Source organism: Stegodyphus dumicola, chromosome 6, assembly GCF_044657685.1.
Source record: "Stegodyphus dumicola isolate Sdum_Otavi_A_Nest chromosome 6, ASM4465768v1".
NCBI lineage: Eukaryota > Metazoa > Arthropoda > Arachnida > Araneae > Eresidae > Stegodyphus > Stegodyphus dumicola.
Window position 1 is genome coordinate 66295867 of NC_140773.1, and position 21297 is coordinate 66317163.

General features: G+C 32.1%; 2 protein-coding genes across 8 annotated transcripts in view; one reads left to right on the forward strand and one right to left on the reverse strand.

Moving 5' to 3' along the window:
* Positions 1-21297, reverse strand: part of LOC118192288 (phospholipid phosphatase 1-like) — a 98542-nt gene that overhangs the window by 46410 nt on the left and 30835 nt on the right. The window lies entirely within an intron of this gene.
* Positions 1-21297, forward strand: part of LOC118192291 (uncharacterized) — a 29756-nt gene that overhangs the window by 2413 nt on the left and 6046 nt on the right. The window contains exon 1 of one of the 2 annotated variants that reach the window (XM_035363226.2): positions 19782-19988. The exons of the other annotated variant lie outside the window; for it this stretch is intronic. Coding sequence (XP_035219117.1) covers positions 19850-19988 — 139 coding nt within the window. The 5' untranslated portion in view covers positions 19782-19849. Of the gene's footprint in view, positions 1-19781; positions 19989-21297 lie in introns of those variants that run through there. 2 annotated transcript variants of the gene reach the window in all.

A 21297-nucleotide genomic window follows, 5' to 3' on the forward strand; every position in this document is an offset into this window, starting at 1 on the left:
TGAAATCCAATAAAAGCATTAATTAAAGTATGCGATTGTTGTAGTTTCAACGATAACTGGATCTCATTATCTCTTTGTGGCGACCATTACTGCTTAATTATTTTAGTAGTGAAATTTGCTAGAATTTTCAAGTAAACCTTGCACGGGGCTTTTTTGAACATTCTCGAATCATCATGCTAATTCTGAACAATTTATTACTAATAGGTAATAAATAATAATAATAATAGTAGTAGTAGTAGCAACGTACCAATTAGTAACTAAATAGGTTGATATTTTTAGCAACATGCCAAGGCACATATACATTGCATTGCGCACATATGTATTTGTCTATTCACTGAACTTCTCTGTCACGGCTGTTAAAACTTGAGCTGTTAGTGTGTAAGGAATTTTCTTCTTCATTGCCGCCAACTCCAGTGTTATAATTGGAAGCAACACCAGCTAACAATCAGGAGGTCAGGATTTCTAAATACCGGTGACGGGATTATTGATTCTTCATGTTTCCCAGCTTCAAAAATTTTCCATAGTGGCACCCGAGCTAGTGACGGACGTTTTGGAGTTCGAATACCGAACAGAGTTTTATTGATTTTTCTAGTTGCTGTTCCAAAATAAATCCAATAACTCTAAAAGTTCAAACCTGAGTTGTTTCTGAAATCCTTTTCGTCAGGTTATGAACATGAGTCTAAAAATTCAAGAATTTCATTTATTTACCTCATTTATGGATTTCATTTTCATCTTAATAAATATAGATGTGTTTTAATAAGAGTATGTTTAAATTTTTTCTCCTATAAAGCGCAAATATACAAATCTATTCCTTTTATTACCTGAAGGATTTGACAAGTCTGAAATTCGAAAATTTCGAGAGATTCAAGAGTTTTATTGGATTCCAATTCGAGAAATTTTAGGATCTGACCCACATATAGCTTTAGTTAATATCCATCAATAATTAATAACTCTCTCTCTCTCTCGATATATATATAAATATATGTATTTTTAATGATACCATTTTCAGAAAATTTCGTTGCATAGTAAGTAAAAGAAAGTTTTTTAAGTGCAGAAATAAAGCATAAGAGGATTAAATATGGCTCTTTATAATTTTCAGAAATGTTTTATCAAAACTTATTCCCGTTTGTGAACGAAATATTTGGAAATTAGGTTGTAGGGGTTTATTTAATTTATTTAACAGTTAATTTTATTTGAGTCAACCTTTCTTATTATTCTCGCTTTTCAACACCTGCTTTGTTACCAGAATATTGACGAGTCAGCGCACGTGTATTCAAAAGATGAGTTAGAAAGAAGTTAGTAATTAAAGGGAAGGTTTTTTGAAAATGAATTGAGATAGAGAGGAGATAATGTTCTGGCGCCAAAAGTAACTTTGGTATGTTTGATTTACTAGCGATTAGATTGTGGCGTTAAGCGCTTCTATACATTAAGCTTGTTTACGCAGACTTAGTCAAAACCTGACTGCGCGTTAAGTAACCTGTGAAAAACCGTTAGGCTAATTTAATTCTATTCAAGTTACTTGTTACTTTTTGAGCTAAGACAGAAGTGTTGGCTTTTGTAAGCACGAGTCCCTGCCATCTGTGACGATAATAAGCTAATAAAGGGTTCTTGACACACTTTTCTGGACTTTGTCGTACTTATTGAGGATATTTTCTCACACAATCTTCTGCTTGCTAAGAATACGATACGCTACGAGTTTTATTCAAATTGTTTTCCCAAAACGAAAATGTAGCAAGCAAAATGGCTATTAGCAAAAAAGAATTATTTATCTGTTATTAAAGATTCTATATTGATTAACGAAGCCACTCAACCTCTTTTGCAAACTCACCTGCGGCAAAGCAAACAAAAACATTAAAACGGTGGTAATTTTTACCAGTAGGGTCGAGACATATACAGCGAGTGAGTTTGTTTCAGGTGAGCGACTGCAGAATGGATGTCAAATTATCAATGGAACATGAGAAATTAATTTAAAAGGAAATGAAATTACAATAATTAAAAAAATAAATACAAGTTAACTAACTCACTGCATTGTTTGCTCTTATAACTATTTTAGTGAAATATTTTAATGCGCTGTTTGAAAAGAAAATTCTGCTCGTCTCTGATTAACTATATTTATGAGTGTAATGCCTAACAGCAGTAAAAGCTACATGCTCTATAAAATTAGATCATTCGCAGCATCCCTATCGATTAAATTCTGATTTTAGCGATTTCATTTAAAAAATTACAAGATGCGGGAACAAAAATTAGTGACAGTTCAGAGCTTTATGAGTTTACTATGCAATACATACTAGCAAGCAAATGAGGATGCATGACGTTTCGTTTACACGAAACAAGAATTTTGTTAATGCCATTGTTTCAAATCAAAGTAAGGTAAATTTCGAATTTCAAATCGAAGTACAGGTATATTTGGAGAAACGTGGCATCACCAAAACTAGAACTGCAGCAGAGGCTTTGCCATCGCCAGACCTCATTCTCCGAAGATTTCATTTTTAAAAGTTTCGTAAGCGATCAAATTTATATGACATCACCTGCTACAGTCTGTTACTTAAGGATAGGCACTGCAAGGCCATTTCTTTCCCCAAACCATGATTCATCATCCTAGCAACAACTACTGCGAAAAACGGTCGAATCCTCTAATTTACTAAAATCCCCTATTTCATTCTCTACGTTGTTGACAACACACGTTATGATCGTAAATGAGGGCAGGCTCGATAAACCCTTAAAATGTCTTTTTAAAATAACAGATTATAGTTTCCCAAGTGTATTTTATCGTATAATTGATGCGCACAGTAGTGTTCCATGCTCATGATTTCCAAGCAGGCAGAGTTACTTTTGTATGTGTATTGAAACAATGGTAACTTTTCGAAAGCTCTCACCACTGACTTATGAGATTAGTTGCATGTTTTACCTTATTGGTTGATGTCATCAAACTGTATTGATAAACTTATTAAATGTGCATTAAATTATACTTTTATACTTATATTTGCATCTTTAATTTTCAACAAAAATCGCGCATCGGTTTCTAGCATTTTAGGTTGGAAAGGTAATTATTTATCCCTTTCTTATATTCAATATTTTTTTCATGCTAAACCGATAACGCTCTGCAACTTAATTTGGCATTTTTTACACTTCTTGAGATAGGAACTCTAAGTTCTGAAGTTCGTTGGTGCTGCAAACTGATCTCATTTTGTAGGAGCATAGTCCTTTTACTGCAGCTGTAAACTGTAACTATTCGCCAGTTGCAAATAGACAAGGGAATTTGTTATTCACCCTGTTTATGTCGTGTTTACAAAAGTTCTTATCTAGCCTTTACTTTCGCTAACGTTGGTCGCACATATATACTTCAAATGCAAAAATATTTTAATGACCCGAATATTCATGTTTTTTGTAAAATTTGCGAAATCTAACATTTTATATGTTTTTCTGGTCACTATATTTATATATAGGAAATTATATTGTACTCTTTATTGCAATTTATGATTCTAAAGAAATAAAACTCGATGAGAATATTAATAGCATAATTTTAGACTCTGAAAACTTATAAATTACCCGTGTGAATATTCTTTAGCCATACAAAATGTAAAAAAAAAGGCACTAGTAAATTACAAATGTATGATGTTGAATGGTATTTAAGAGGGGGAATAAACCTTAAATCATTCTAATTCATTTATTAGCTGAACACTCAGTGAAAATTGAAAATGTAAAAAATCGAAAATTTTGAAATTAAACATTTGGGTAATTTTTATTTTACTCAAATTTTATGTCTTGGTTTTTATTTTAAAACTTTCCTAGATATAAATGTAGGACGGAGAAGTGTATTAAAAATGCTACAACAATCTATATTTAGCCCAATTGAAAATTTTTGGTTATTGGAAATATTATGGAAGTTCTACAACCAACGGTTGCAAAAATAGTCTGCGTAAGAAATTTTTTGGACACGGTATATATTCATCTGTTATAACTATATATTAGTTCCAAGGAAAGCATTAAGCTAAATTTTTTGGTATAAAATATTTTAGCTCGAATTAATAACATTAATTCATTCCTATAAGTGTCTTCATAATACTGTAAATAGGGCTTCTCCTTAGTAATTTACTTATTTTTTAATTCTTAATTACAGATAAATTCTCGATTAAAGTTTTAGAGATTCAGAACTAATAACAGAAAAGCAATTTTCAGGCTACTGATTTAGAAGCAACGTAGATTTCCAGATGAGAATATAACAAGTCTGAATACCTTTTTTGGGAAGAGCGAAAGAAACAAAAATATCAATTACAGAGTTCCAATATTTGGTTTGCATGTATGTACACGAACGACAAAAACTGTAGTAAATGAAAGACAATTGTTATATAAAGATTTTATTTACTGCAGAAAGTCTTTGGAAGGAAATGGCGAAATGGTATATGGTAAAATAATAATTCATCAATAAACCACTGAAGTAAACAATAAATGTTGTCTATAGTACTTTAATTGAAAGTAGCACGTTGGAGTTGGATGTGTTATATACTTTGAACTATAATATTTTCCTTGGAAGTATAACAAGGATATTCAAAATGTAATAATATTCCATTTTCACTTTTCCTCTGTTGTCTTCAAATATGGCGTAAAATGATCTCATTTTCATTTCATTAAAGATTTATTTATTTATTATATGTTAATTATTTTTACTGATTTTCTCGCTTTCTCGCTTTGATTTTCTCGTTTTCCTACCATAATACTAATTTCTAGTTAGAGAGTATTCAAATGAGGTAAACAGATACAGTATTTAGAGGAAGGTTTTAGATTGTAGAATTTCAGCATGTTACAGCTTTTGAAGGCTGTTTTAATATTAGATTCTGTTGGGAGTAGTTTATCTGTTATTATTGCGGTTATTCTCCGTCTTGTCACGCCAATATTAGGTTTGACCGAACTTTCACGTTTTCTGTTCGTTTAGCCTTTGGGCTAGCTTACGATAATTCTTCACTTTTAGTTAATTCTTCACTTTTCAATTGCGCCAAAAATTTGGCTGGTTCTGCCTGCATGAGCAGTGCCCCTTATTAAATTACTGATCTTAATAAAAGGGTCTTTTACATCTTTTCCAAGTTTAAAGAATTCTAAGTTCATAGCAAAAATTCGCTTATGTCTTCCAGAGTCTCTATTTGAGTTTATGTTACCAAATAGGGTGAGTCTCTAATCAGTATTGTTATGATTGATGTAATGATTAGAAAATAGTGATTATTGTAAAATGATTTTATTTTATTACGAATACCATTGTACAGACCATGAAGCTGCTTAGGAATATAGCTTAAAATTTCAAACAAATATTTGTTCCATGCGTTGTTTGCCCTTTACGAAATTTGAAAGTGGTTGCAACGTGGTGGATTAGAAGGAAAGAATAAGCATGCATTATGAAGTATCTTATAAATTCTCGTGCACTTACAGACTAGCGCAAGAGTAAACTTGTCGATTGAGAATCTAATATGTCTGAGATATGTTAAATTACGCATGATGCCAGCCGGTATTCAGAGAGGATTTGAAGATCCAGTCAGTAAAAAGTATATGAAAAAATTCGGAATAAATAATAAATAAATGAATAAAATTTAATAAAAAAATTCACGAAAATAAATACTTAGAGGGGAAAACTTTATATAAAATAGACTGCACAGGACCTATTTATGGAAAAAATCTATACATGGGAAACTATACAGATCAAACTATACTTGAGAAACTATACATGAAAAAAATAAGAAAACATTTTTATGAAAAAAGCATTATGCAAAACCATTACACATTCGAAAAAATTACATATGAAACTATGCATGAAAAACACTATGTATAAAATAGACAGCATCACGATTATGCCTACAGTTAACTTGCATAAAATGTACAAAGCACAAGGAATATTGAATTAAATACAGAATGAAGTGGATTGTTTCAGTAAAGAATGTCAGAAAAGCTTTCAATATATTGTAAAACATAATTAAAAATTAAATAATTTCGTTATTAAAATATTTTTTAAATTACATTTACAAATAATTTTTGAATTAGAATAATTATTAATTTAAAATAATAATACAATTATCTGTAACATAGGGTTTAATCAAAAGCGTTCCTTTTTTTGTTTGAGTCTAACAATATCCCAATCTATATGTTGCATTATATATTCCTACATAGTATTAAATAGACTCAACACTTGTGCTTGAAACTGTGTTGTTATCTAAGTTGCCTGTCTCCCTGGCTGTTGTTTAGTACCAGCTGCAGACGTACCAGCCAGTGGTTAGTGACGCTGACTGTCGTACAAATGGTTCCAAGTTCGAATACCGGAGAAGTCATGGATTTTGCAAGTGTAAAGTTCTGTGCGGTAAGGGGTATTCAAAATACAAGCAAGACAAACGTCCTCTCGAGTCCTTTCGGGAGTGGGAGACCCTCGGACCGGTCCCCGAATTGCTCTCCCTCAAAGTTGAGGAGGAACTGCGCAGATGGTGCAGCGTGACAATACCTGAAGAATCAATAGTGAATTTCTGGTGTCTCGCTTAACTCTACCTATCTAAATTTTAAAATGGATAAGCAGTTTTAAATTTAGTTAAGTGCAATAGTACCCACTTCATTCAAATAAATTATGGTGGAATCTTGTAGAATTACATTCCTTCTGGAATTTATTGATAGCGACACGTTTTCAATAGCTAGATGTAGAGAAAAAATATCACATCTACTATTCTTGAGACCAAATATACTCATAATGCATTTACATATTTATATAATTTAAAATAATATACTTGTACTATATAATTGTACTAGAATATATAAACTAAAGAATGACTCAATTAAAAGGCATGCAAGTTTTAATATATACTTTTGTCTAAGAAAAATAATTAGACAGGAAGATTTTTCTATTCTACTTTAAATTTTAGGAATATTTGCTTTTGAAGTTTATATAAACACATGAACTATTTAAATGAGGCTTTACTTAAACTGTACGACTGTTATGAAACTAACGAAATCTACCATTTAAAAGTCAAAGGTAACAAACACATTTTATTCTAGATGATTTATTCGATGAGTGATCATGATATGTGTCCACTACCTATGTAATAATTTGTTGAACATTATTCTACGCCTAGTTAACTCTCAACGCATCAGTGACCACGCTTCCTTCACACGTTGCCAAGCTTCTGAAAAAACTTTCTAAACCTTCATGGAAGATTTCCGATTCAGCAAGGAAAAACAATGATAAATGAAGTTGTTAAAATGACTAAGTTTAAAAAGATTTACTTTAGATAAAGAAGAAATTAAAAAGAATGCATCTGCAAAAGGCTGTATTTTAAGTTAATAATCTTACCTACTTACGTAAAGCAAGTAAAACACTATTTACCAAAAATCGGTTTAATAATGAATACAATGAAACATTGTATAACAATTTTTTACAATGAAACTACCCTAATTTTCTACAGTGAAACTAGAAAATTAGGGAGAGTTTCGTGAGTAGTCCATACAAATCAATAATTTGGACTAGCCACAAACAAGATATTCAGCACCAACCATTTTGAAGATTTTGGAACATGTTTGAAACCATATGGTTTGCATATGTTGTAGCATTTACAGCCAAATGCAAAGGCCTGCTAGAATTGCAATTTTAATAGCAATCGACAATTTTACCACCCGTAAGATATTCAGAGACGAAGCGACATTTTGTTTGAGCGGTATGATAAACTTTTACAATGCTCACATATGGGACTTAAAATTTATTACAGTGTCTCGAACAGAAATGGGAATCATCAAAACTAAACTTCTTTTTCTTTATTTCAAACAAAAGCATACGGATTTTTTTTATTCAGGTATATTTTGATGCATATGTCATATCTTGATATGTTGCAGTGGTAGCGATTTTCCCGAATAATTCTGAAAATTTCATATTTGCAAAATGGAGCTTCATATCTTCGGTGCATTGAAACGACAATATCTGATTGACAATATCTAACTTCACTGGATTGCCTAACATAACATAGTAAAGATGGTTTAGCTTTATTCGGATGACCGTTCAAATCTTATGACCTTACTTCTCAGTCTTTACTCTTGACTTACTCTCTACCATATCTTTTTTGAAAGAGACTACCATATCTTTTTGAGCGTATGTTTATGTAATCCTGCTAGTACAGAATTTAGCACCTAGCAGACCCTAAATTAAATTTGAATTGGGACTTCATTTATATAAAGCCCTTTTTAATGAAGTCACTTAAAGTTCCTTAATGACAGAAAATACAAATGCTAATACAGTAATAGCTGTATAAAAACAGAGTCTATGATATAACGAAACCAAATGCGGTGCTTACGTATTAACGCAACCAACCCAAAATTCGCATAAATAGCCAAATTTGGCGACCCTACTTACGGCAACCCTACGTGTTATACGTCGAAGAGTGCAATCAACATTTGGGTGTTAGCCGAATTTCATTTGTGACAGCGGTGCGCTTCATTTACTGTTGGTGTAAAGAGTTAACCTCAATTAAATTTTGTGCAGAAGAGATGGGAATTGCTGACAAAACTGTTATAGATTGGAATAATTACATGCGGGAGATATGTGCTCTTGAAATGGATGAAAAAGAAAGAAAGCAAATAGGCGGCGAAGGACTTATTGTGAAAATAGACGAAAGTTTATTTGTAAAAAGAAAAAATAACACTGGGCGTGTACTACCACAGCTATGGGTTTTCGGCGGAATTTGCCGAGAAAAGAAAGAGACGTTTTTGGTTACTGTACCTAACAGAAGCGCCGTTACCCTCATGGAAAAAATTTGCGAAAATATTAAGGAAGGAATTATCGAATTTATATGGAGCCAAGCTCAAGCTGTTAATGGCGAAGACGGTTTTCAATCAGTGCTAAAAGCAATAGCCAAAAGATTTCCGCCGGGAAAAATAATTTTGCAACTTATTCAAATTCGAAACCGAAAGGATTTAATTGCTATTTTATATTTTAAAACAAAATAATATAAAAAACTGTATTAAAAATTATCTGTAATTAATAAATGTACATTTTCTTTCTATTCATACTTTTTTACTCAAACTTACAAATCGCGCCAACCTGGTTGCGATAATACGTAAGTACCAAAAATGCATAATTAATGTAATATAATTATAGTTATTAACCAGTTTAAAAAAACAAATTTTTTATTGATCTTTGCAGTATAGCTGCTCTAGAATATCCTTCTCTAGAGCAGCAAGCATTGTAAAAAACCTCAGTCTTTTCTATTCTATTAATGTCCTTAAACAGTTTTAATTCGTTTTAAAGCAGAAAAAACTATTGAATTACTTATTAGCATAGCTAAGCATATTTTCAAGAAGTTTTCCGCATTAGAGAAAGAAAATGCAATGTTTCTTACGTACCGGCAATACTCTTATTTTATATCTATTCGTTTTTCCATCTTCTAATATGTCGTTTTTTCTCCATTAAAATAAATTATATTAGCTCCATGGGTTAGTTATTTAACATCAGTTTCATGAAGTAATTTGTTTTATTTCACTCGTACAGCCGAACAAATTTTCCTTTCATTTTTGCATTATTTTTTTTTACTTCCTCCTCTGTTTTGAACCAGTCCAGATTTTCAGACTTTTTTCATCACTTATTGGGCCCACCAGCGGCCGAGCGGTAAAGTCGCTGAACACTGTTAGTTCGGTCCGAGGTTCGAATCCCGCGAACGGGCTGGCTGCATGGGCGTTTTCGTGGTTTTCCGCATGTGTAACGTGTATACGAGCCAGTTTCCCTTAGAAAGTCCTCCACGAAAGGCATCCCTCCCCTTCGGCAGATAGCCCTAGTGTGCTTTGTCATAATTAAATACACACACACCATCATTTATTGATTTTTATATGTTTGTATTTTTCCTTTTCAAGCACTTAAAAATGAATCTCAATGTTTTAACTTGTCTTTCTCTGTTCTTCTGCTTTTCTTTTCTCTTTGAAATCCTGACTTACGTCAGCAATTGATATTTAATATTTTGGGAAATTCTGATAAAAAATTAAATGAATCGTAGAAAAAACGAATTGCTTGTTGCGATGCGCACTCTAGTCGATACAGTTTTTAGCGCTACTAAGTGCCGTACCCTTGGGCCTGGATTTGAATCTCGGAAAGGCTTGGATATCTGTTAGTGTCTGTGCGTTCATGGTGGCACTTAAAATGCACAATACGGTGAGTTGAAATTCTCTCGAGTGGTTTGGTGTTAGAGGAGGAAGGGTTAGAGACCTTCGGGTGCATCTGCTCTGATATGTTCTATCAAATTTGGAATAGACCTTCTCTATTTTTGCGGGTGTAAAACGATCATCACGTTTGCGAAATATTCTGGATGATGAGATGGCTAAATGATCAATAGTAATTGGCCATCTATGACGATTGAACTATGTTGCAAGATTCCTGTCATTTGAAAGAACAATGATAGCAATTGTAGCTGCAAGACAATGAACAGTGAACATATAAATATGCATGTACAGTGTACATTTATGAAGTTATTACATATACACAGCTACATCCTACACACTGATTCGTAGAACCGAATTCGATTGTAATAAATTCTCAGTCACTGTAATGGAATTTATTAGTATTATTTAATTATAACAGCATACATTTTCTGCATTTTGTAAGATTCATTAAAACTATTTTTTTAATTTTTAAAGCGTACTGTTACTTATTATTTATTTATCTATTTAATTTTTATTTAGTTTTTTTATTTTTGTACTCAAACCGGGTCATTCCGAATTACCGGTCCTACTGCCAGCTGCAGTAGAAAAGTTCAATTATTGTTATCAGTGAGAAAGTGTTGTGACACGTATGGGTTGAATTGGTGAACATTCTGGACCTAAGTGATGTAATAAAGAACAGAACGTATTAATAATGTTGAGACTCAAAAGTCTGAACGACTCTTTCTTCATTTAACGTGCTACCTATTTTTTAATAGCAATAATTGTGAAAATGCTTGAAATTCAATGAATAATTTATAACTGAGTTTTGATTTTAAGAGAAGAATTGTGGTTTGATTATAAGAGAAGAATTCTGGGGATCAAAGTTGTGCTCCTCAAAAATGTAAATTTACGATACAGCAATTAACACTCAGCTTTAGTTACTGCCTAAATCAACAAAGATGGAACTGTACCTTACGATGAAAAAAATGAAACTGTAGCACAAAATGTTAGAGCGAAAACGATCAAACGAAAGATAGAAATCTAACACAAGAGTAATTCTAAATAAAAACGTAAAGGATCGTAAGTCGAAGCAAGGCCTACTTTAATTTTTTTCAATGATTTAATAACTTTATGTTAGACATGTTATTTTTCTGTACATGAAAGCCTCTTATTTTCCAATATTTAAGCACAGAAAATTAAACCTAAAACAGTTTAATTAATTTTTATTCTTCAAAATTTTATTGTTTTTTTATTTACATTGTTTCAAGCTGAAATATCATAAGCCTCCCCCTTTTTTGTCGATTATTGTTAAATCATTTTATACCAAGAAACACACAATATTATCTTAATATCTCCATACCAGTCTGCAATAAGAATTTCTTTTTGTGTATATTTGAGAAAAATTGTTCTTCAAAAGCAATAAAAAAGGGCATGAAATGAGCTTAAAGTTAAAACATCGTAACATATATTAAAGATTACGCATGGTAGAGAATGAAAGTGTTTCGTTCGAATCCGGGAGTTATCAGTGGCTGAGTGGTAAGACTACTGAACAGTTACTATTCGATCTGAATCCAAATATTCGTAAATGAGCTGAGTGAAAAAGTGTTTTCTTCTTTTCCACATGTGTAAAGTTGAAACGAACGAGTTTCTCTTTGACTCTAGTATATTTCTTCGAAAGTTCTCAACGAAGGCATCTCTCCTCTTAGGTGGATAACACTTTAGTATGTCTTGTTTAATCAGATAATTAAATCTAGTCCTCACGAATTCTAATCTGTATAGATTGTGTGTTTTTGGATGTTTGTTAGCATATATGAAAGAACGTCATTCTAGTTAATAAATGAATAAATAAATATACACACACATATATGCGATATATATAATGTAAAAAAAGTAGTTTAAATCTAATCCAGTTTGCGTTAAAAGCTATAACAACTGGGGATAATACTGAAAGGTACTTACATATTATTCTGTCGACCGGCCAAGTAGTACAATTTAGTGTCAATATGTATGATCGTGACGTCGTAATACCAATTTTCGGTAAGCCATTTTTTTGTTTTTGTGAACAAGGATACAAATCAAGTTTTATCGCTTTATTTTTTCTTGCAATTTAAAAAAATGATTAAAGTTTGAAAAAATGATTGATTGATTTAGGACCTGCCTTCTACAGAAAAGCAAGCAGTGAATTATTTTCAAACTTATGGAATCTTACCATCAACAAAAGGGTTTATTAATAGACACGATATAATGCTTTAATTGGAAACGGATAAACAACGGCGATGCAGCGTTAAAAATTGTGACAGAAGAATATCCTTTCGAAAAGGAATGTAGTTCGAGAAATCTAAAATCGCATTGGTGACTATACTACACTTCATTTACAACTAGTCGAGAGAATCACAATTACTGAATGCAGGAGAAAAGAGTTCGGTATGGCAGACAAAACTGTAATGAATTGGGATAATTATCTGCGGGAAGTTAGCACTCTTAACGTCTTTAAAAGAACTTCTGGTAAAATCAGAAGGCCTAATAAAATAGTAAAAAGTCGAATAGTAAAGATGAAGGAGGTTGAATACTTTCTCAGCAGTGGTTATGCAGTAGATTGTGCAGAGAGACTGACAAATATTTCATGTGAAGATTTTCAGATAGGAACGCGGCTATTTTGATGAAACCTATAGCAGAAAATATAACCGATGAATCTACAGATATTTCCGATTGTTAGAAAAGTTATATAACAACTGAATTAGAAGCTGCAGTATTTTCGCATATGAAAGTGTATATTTTCGCATATATTTCGTGTATAATTTTGTAGATTCTGAAAGTGGCGCACATATTCAAAACTTCGAAAGCCTTTCGGGCTCAGCAAAGTGGGGCAATATAAAACACCGCAATACGCGTGTCAGCGCTTAGATTCCTATTTAAGCGAATTTATATGCCGCCGATTTCATAAAGAATATAACTGTTTTGTCGCCATTTTAAATTCCATTGGAGATTTTTCGCCCTTGCAATAACTGGCGAAGGTTTTCCTAAATTGATTTATTTGTTTATTTATTCTTTTTCTTTCTACGCCCCAGCAGGATACATTTGTACCTCCTTTGATGGTGAAGTAGTAGCTATCTGTATAGCCCTACAACAATTATTAGCTATTCATTACAAGCTTGCAAAGTCAGTCATCTTTTCTGGAATGCAAACAAAGGGGAAATGAATCATTCTCCTGTGACTACCTGATCATTGCGGCCTTTGAGGTAATGAACAAGCAGTCTTACTAGCAAAATGAGGTGCCCACTTACTAACACCTTAATACAGCTATTTCTTATTGGAGGATTAAACTGCTTTTAAAAGGTTTAGTTACGTCTAATATCTTACGAGATCTTCAGACTCGTACAGCCTTAAAAAGGTGGAGAATTATAAGTTATTCCGACAGTCCAAGATGCAATGTAGTTGCAGTTTTTCGTCTGTCTACAGGACATGATTTGTCTTGCAGCCTACCTGCATCGCATAGGCATTTCAAGCGATCAGCGATCCTATTTGCCCACTTTTTGTAATTCTGGAGAAGAAATAGACAGTAATCGCCTGCTTCGATGTGGCGCTCTTCTTGTCTTACAGAGGAGTCGAGAGACTGGGATGCAAGAGAGCTTCTTAGGCAATGACGCTGGTCTTTTTGTTCTTAGTTCTATTGTCTGTAACCTCTGTTTGTTAAGATTTTAGTTCTTTGTAACTTTTTGCCTAGCCATTAGAAAAAAAAAGTGTATTTAAAATTTTGAGTTTGTAAAGTCCAGTGAATGAACTTTTGTCTGTATACTGGAGTAGCAGGAAACCACACAAGAGAAGGAAGGGTCCACGTACCCTTTATTAACTCTTTAAAATTTACAAGCGTCAACTCGACGCTAACAAACTTCGCATCAACTTGGGTGGTAACTGAAAGTCAGATAATTGAAACTAAAAGTTGAAATATTAACAAGTAATAAAACTAGCCTACAGGGCTCAGCGGGATCCCGTAACTTCAACTCTCTTCTAAGCTAGTGGCAGCAAAGCAGGGCAATTAAGCCACTTGAACCAGCAATAAGCAATTGTACCTACGGCAGAGACAGTAGCTAGAGCCTAACTCTCTCTTTCTCCTACCGAAACTCGGCTTTTAACTACTTTCTTCACATAGAAAATTTGCATGCGTTCACGCGCGCTACAACATTTAACTATTATGGTATTGACAATTAGGGGAAGGAAGGCTTATACGAAAATTTCAAATAAAACTTTAAATTATCAATTAAAATAAATATAAATCCCTACAAGTTAATATTTATATACCTTTTTATGCTCAGTTTGTATTTGTTGGTAATCAAGCAGAAAAAGATTGAATGGTTATTAAAAAAATGCCTCATTTCCTTTAGAATTCAGCAGTAAAGATTGGCGGTTGGCGACCGTTGCCGTAATTTCCGCCAAGGGTCAAAAGGATAATAAGTAAGTACCTTTTGGAAAATAAAAATAAAACATTAAAATCCATTACGTATTCCACTCGGATCAAACCATTAAAAATAATAAATAATTGTTTACAAACACTTCAAGAAAAGTGAAATTCAAGAAAATTAAAAAAAGCGTTGAGATCCGCAATGAAGAAATGTATAAAAAAGTCCATAATATGTGCAGAAAAGTGTGAACCAAAAATGGCAAAATGAAATAGAGAAAGAAGCAGGCTGATCCGATTGCAGCTTTCGTTATATAACCCCCCACCCCACCCCGATGACGATATGACGAAAGATGTGACATATTTTATATGTATTTTTCAATATATGTGTAATATTGTAGACGTATATGTAATGAAATACAAATATTTCTGCGTAGATGTGGAAGGTGTTGATCCATAATTAGCAGGAAACTTGACACCCAAGGCAGATTAGAGGGCCAAGTTAATTATGATTAAATATTTATTTTTATTTCAATTGACATGTGCGGCCACAATTTATTTGGCACTCAAGTCGTGTCTGTTTCACACATTTTAAATCTTTGATACCTTTGGAGTGCAAAGAGCAGCAGCAAGCAGCACTCTATTTAAGACGAGGTGCAGAAAGCAAGTAGCAATACTGAGGCTTATTAAGAGAAAGGCGTTCCGAATCAGTTATGCCATCATCGTTATGTAAACGTCATATGACAGGAATGATCTAGAAATGACGCAGTTCAGAAAATGTTTTATTATTTTTAGAATAGAAAAGGGAAATACCAAAATTAAAATGAGGAATTAAGGGGCTATTGTTAATTTAAATTATAATTTTTATTTACATATTTTTAATTCACGTATATAAATGCAATATTAAAAAAATAGAAATTTAGCTAAAAATAGGAAAGTAAGCATTGTTTTCATGTTACGCAATACTAAAAAAATATAGATACTAATATGTTTTATATACATGTTATTCACGTTTAAGCGGGATCAAATTTTTTACATGCATTTTAGAAAATGCTGTATGAAGAATATTTAGTCAAAGTGTTAACATAGGAATACTATAATACCCTGACTTATGCTACTTCTAGTAACACGAACTTGACGTAATGCGATTCCTTATTTGTCCATTCTTTCTCAAAGCGAGACGGATACAAAACCAGATACACTGATCAGGTCGCTCATGTAATGCAACAAGTTGCCAGTTTTGCCAAGTGGCTAATTTTAGAAGGTAATAGTGATGACATCAGCGACGTAATAGATATGTATAGCAAAGAGCTGCAGCCGATAAACTTAGAGAAAATCCAAGCATATGGCTACTTAAGCCGAAACCTGAAACCTGAATTCCGTTATGGGATTTGCAAGCTTGGCAGAAGGTCTCGGCGCAAATTTGAAAGAGTTAGAAATTTTGAACAACGAAGACTCAACGAGGAATGCATCAGATACCCGAACTTCGAGGTATTATTGTATATAGAAACTGATACTATGGAGTTACGTGGTTAAGAATAGGCAAAATGGCTCTCCAAAGTATTGGAGCACTTTCGACTCTGTTGTAAAAAAAGCAAAATTAATAGATAATATTAAAAATTTGTGAAATTATCTCTAATATGTTCCCTAGAGAATTATGTATGAAATTATTGAAAATAATAGCTTAACAATTAAAAAAATAGATTTAACCACTAATGCAAAAAGATGTTCACGGAAGTCTTTCGAACCGTTTCTGTCCAGTAAAATTAAGGTTGTGCAATTCTGTAAATATAAAAATGCAATTTTGAATTTTGTAAAAAACAAAAATGCAATTAAATGTGCATTTTTACATAGAAACAATAGATAATAGTTTAAATATCGTCTGATGTTGTGTTTAAAGTTTATTATGCAATAAATTCCACTGCCTTGCACTCATAATTATTATATCCTGTCACGTATATAATGACATGGCACGGTGTAATATCAAGAAAGGAATGGGGCGTATATAAACGTTAACTTATTTTTCATTTAAGATCTCTCTCTGTTATTCCACATAAACTAATTTAGATCCTACAATGAACCTGGAGAATTCTCTGACAGGCGTGAATAAATTACCAGCACAGAAGAAGGGTGAAAAATAACCCTTTACATAGTGATTAACAGAAAGGCATGATCTTTGTGCTTTACAATGGCACCGACAACTTGCAGTGAAACTGAAACTTAAAGTATAATTCAGGTCAAAATCTAAAATAAAATAGTGCTGGATTAGCACATTAAGTTACGCCTAACAGGTTGACATACAAGAACCTAACAGGCGTGACGATAATCCGAAGTGGCCAAAAGGCTTACTAGCGTAACAGCGAAGCAACAGCGAAACGTGCGGCTAGCATAAACACGCTCTGAATAAACTCAGGGATTCACCCATTTAAATAATCACTTCACTTAACTTTAAATTCAAATTTACATCCTGGGAGAAAATACGAGGGGAAGTTGGAGTTCAGGAAAGGTGTCAAACTTAAAATAAATTTTTTATGCAAAGTAAGGGAAACCCTACAGATTTAAAAAGAAGAACTCTGTTGAGAAAATATCAAAAACTTGAATGTCACATTTCACGTTATAGAGTCTTCGTGTTCTCCTAGATACCATAAACTGACAACTCTAATTTGAAGACTAAGTAGCAAATTATTCTCGCTATTGTTCTTAGAAAATAAACTTCAGAAAAGGTTTAAATAACTTTTTATTTTAAACTAAAAGGAACCTATGCACGCACTTCGTGCTCACAAATCACCGCCACTTTTGGCCACGTAAATTAACAGAAAATGAGAATGTAACAAATCACTAGTTAAATTAAGATATCTAATGACTGGCTCCTTAGCTTAAACTAACACTAAATCGACTACACTCGACAAATTCGAGCCGAGGAATATCAATATAAAATGATAGGTGTCCAACACCGGCTAGAGAGCTAACTTCAAACACGCAGCATAAACTCAGAACTAAGTCCGCTACTACTCTTTTCGAACTCTTGACCGCAGCTTAAATACTGCTTCTAAAAAACGTTTAAACTTAAATACTACGTCATAAAAAATTTACATTCCGGCAGGAAACTGAAATCAGAAGGAACAGGAATGTCAAACTAAAAATATTTTATTAGAATAGAACAAATCCTTACAGCATATAATTTTGAAAGGACGAGAGCAAATGTATTTAAAATTTAATTAAATCTCTATAGACAATTATATTTATAAATATAGTAGAAGGTGTTCAGAGATCTTCAATTCTGATGTATAGTATCATTTTAAAGCGGAGTCGAAGGGGATGTGGGATTCACTGTTTTCAGAACTTTTTCTGTGGATTTCAGTTAAATAAAACTGGAGAAACTGGGATCGAAAATGTGGTTTTTAATGCTGAAAACTAAGTACGCAAAAATAATCCTTTTGCCATTAATCATTATTCAGTTTTAATCTCTGTTATTGAAAATTAAGAATTTATAGTGTAGTAACGTTACATTGTGGAAAGATAGTGGCATCTAGAGCCTAAAGATTTAAGCCTACTTAGTCCTGCGCCCAAGCATTTGCATTAGGAAATCCGATCGAGTTTTTTTTAATTTACGGTATATTTTGTTCGAATTTAACGAATTTTACTTTCAAAATAATTCATGAAATCACAACATACAATATTTTCGAACGCACAGTGTTATAATAATATACGTTTATTTTAATGACCTTGAGCCTAAGAGAATCAGATTTGAGAACTGTCTAAAATGAAACTTGGATGTACCCAAATGATATGAAATAAAATAAAATAAAATAAAAACTGATTTTCAGTAAAGTTTCTTGCGAAATTTTCTAATGAGTAAAACAGAGGCTTCCTTTAAATCCGTTTACCCGTCCTTTTGGTTATTTGAGATAATTTATTAACAATATTTTAGTATTTCAAATATTAACGATATGTTCTTTATTTCTTATTGCATAAAACTAGCTTATTATACAACGCTTAAATATGGAGGGTGAAATGTGGATCGATGTTTCTTCGGTTTTTTCTTTCAGGTCTTCTTAACTATATTCAAATTATTTCTGGTATGTTGTTCTATTTTCCAGCATAAATTATAGTGCTATTGCTAGTTCAAATATCGGTTGTTTTCTTTTTTTTCCATTTTCATTTTTATTGAGAAAGGCGTTCGATGATAAGGAGAAACAATAGTCATTTTGTAGCAATCATCGTACATATAAAATGTTTCATAATGTTTGGAAATTCCCCGGCATGCATGGCATGTTTTTGTTTGAAGAAGAATTTGTGTTCTCATTCAGTTCTGCATTTATCAGTTCTTTTATCTATTATCAATCCGATTAATTCAGTATTTTTTAAAATTTTATTTTGAGAACGAAGAGATGAACATATCTTAGATGTCATTCACCGGAGTGTATAAAGAAAGAAATTTTTAAAAAATTAGCATTTCTGTAATTTTCAATACGTGCGAAATGTTTTTTAAAGATCTTGTTATATATCCGTAGTAAAATTCTTTCCTTCCTTCTACCTAGGAATCGAAGCCTGACTAGTCTTCTTCAATAAACATTGAGAAATTAGCTTAACAATAATATCGTAAAATATATAATAGACAGGGCTAACTAAACATAATGAATGCTAAAGAATTTCCATGCAAATTATTAAACTGGCTTCAGGTAATTTACATTAAATAGATAAAAGATAAATGCAGTTTTAAGTAGGACTCCAAATATCCAAAACTCCAAAATAGATGTTTTTGATGTCCTTTAACGAATCTTTTTAAACAGTTTAACTTTATTGACATAAAATTCAATAAACGAAAAAGTACACTTGAATTGCGATGCTTACTTATTTGTCTTACAGTAAAAGCAATCCAGTTATCCTTATCCAGTTTGCTAATATTCGAATAGGCTATGACTCAATTAATGCGGATATTTGAAGTGTTATTGCTCAAGGAATTTTTAGCTATCTATATATGAGCATATAACTACTTTCTTTATTTTCTTACTCTACAACATATGAATTTGTAAAATATTACTTTGCCTTTTTTCCTCTGCTGAAGGCTGTTTCAGAGATCATTCAACCACTAAATGCGCCCTTGTTTGGAATTTTGATGGGAACACAATCAACAACGACCTCGTCAAAATTCAGGGTCATTATAGGCATTTGCTCGTTTAAAAGTAATTACAGAATCTCTTTCAAATCGTGGATTTTGGTATAAATAAAGCTCCGATCGTTAGTTGAATCAACTTATAGTTCAGTTTGCTCTGTCGTGAGTACGATCAAGTCTGAATTGTGACAACCATGAGCCGCCACGTTATAACTGCCCTTTTTGTTGCCGTTGCTTTTGCTAACTTAGTTTACAGTGCCCTTGTAGAAAATACTCATCTGGTTACTATGAGAAAAGCTGAGTTTATGGAAATCGTCGACTGCATTTCAAACTGTGAGTATATGTAAATACCCTGAGATAAAATAGTATGTAATATTAAAAAAAATATTTTATTTTTCTTTCGTTTAATGTAACTGGAGTGTTTTCTAGAAATGCTATTGTTAGATCAGTGAGTATGTCCAATTTGGGTTAAAGTAAAAATAATTCTGCATTTTACTGTATTTTTAACCATTTCAAATTAAAAACGCCCAATTTTGTATTATTTATTGCAATCATTTATCGGAGCTTATAAAATGGTTTTCATCTTTGAGATGTAGTGATTTTGATTAATGAGAATTAGGTATCTACCAGATTCCTAAACAACATTTTTCGCTTACAAGTTTTACCGTACCTAAGTATATCCATTCCATCAAAGCATTCTTTAATCTAGTTTTCTTTTACAAGTTTATAAAACTTCATAGAAATTATGTTGTATCTATTGATGCTGTAATTTTATTTCACGTCAAATAAAAAAAAAAAAAAAAAAAAAAAAAAAAAAAACACAATGATTCTAAACAGTGTTCAGAAAAACTTGCAACAATGATGGACACTGAATTTGAATGATCTTATATATGTTTAAAATAGCAAATTGTTTCTAAAACTATGGTGTGTAATTTAAGCATTAGATTTCCATCAAAGAGAATTAGGATTTTTTATAAGTACCGTAAAAGGGGTATGATTGGCAGTTTTTTAGGAAATTAGAAATGGTATGTAGGCATTAACTACTTGAAATCATTCAATTAACTGTGCATTTTGCATAATTGTAAAGCATGTAAACTTCTATTAACTGGATTTTATAAAATGCACAAAAATGAGACATCTATTATGTCTACTGTTTGGCAGGTATTTTAACAGATATCCTGGAATTACCTTTCGTAGATTATTTGAAAATTACGTAGCACATTATGTCTTCTATAATAATAGCACGAAAGATTACATTCGTGTCTGATATTTAAAAGTATAACTATAACAAAATAAAAGGATAACTCTTTGAAATTGTATTTACTATTAAAATATTATTAAGAAAATAACGGTATATTTTAATGCATTTCAATGGATAAAAATTTTAAGTTATTGAGATATGTGCTTCTTTCTTTTTTGCCACTTAAGTAATTTTTTACAGTACGCTGTTGTTATGAAACAGTTAGTTCTCTAAAGTAGTTTTTATAATCAAGAGTCATTTAAACTGAATAAAAATATGCTTAAATATGCTTAATAATCTTTAAATCTATGGATTTCTAAATATAAATACATAATAATTGTATTTATATAACCTTTTTGTCTTTATATGCCTGTGTATATAACTTTTTTGTATTTAGTGCAA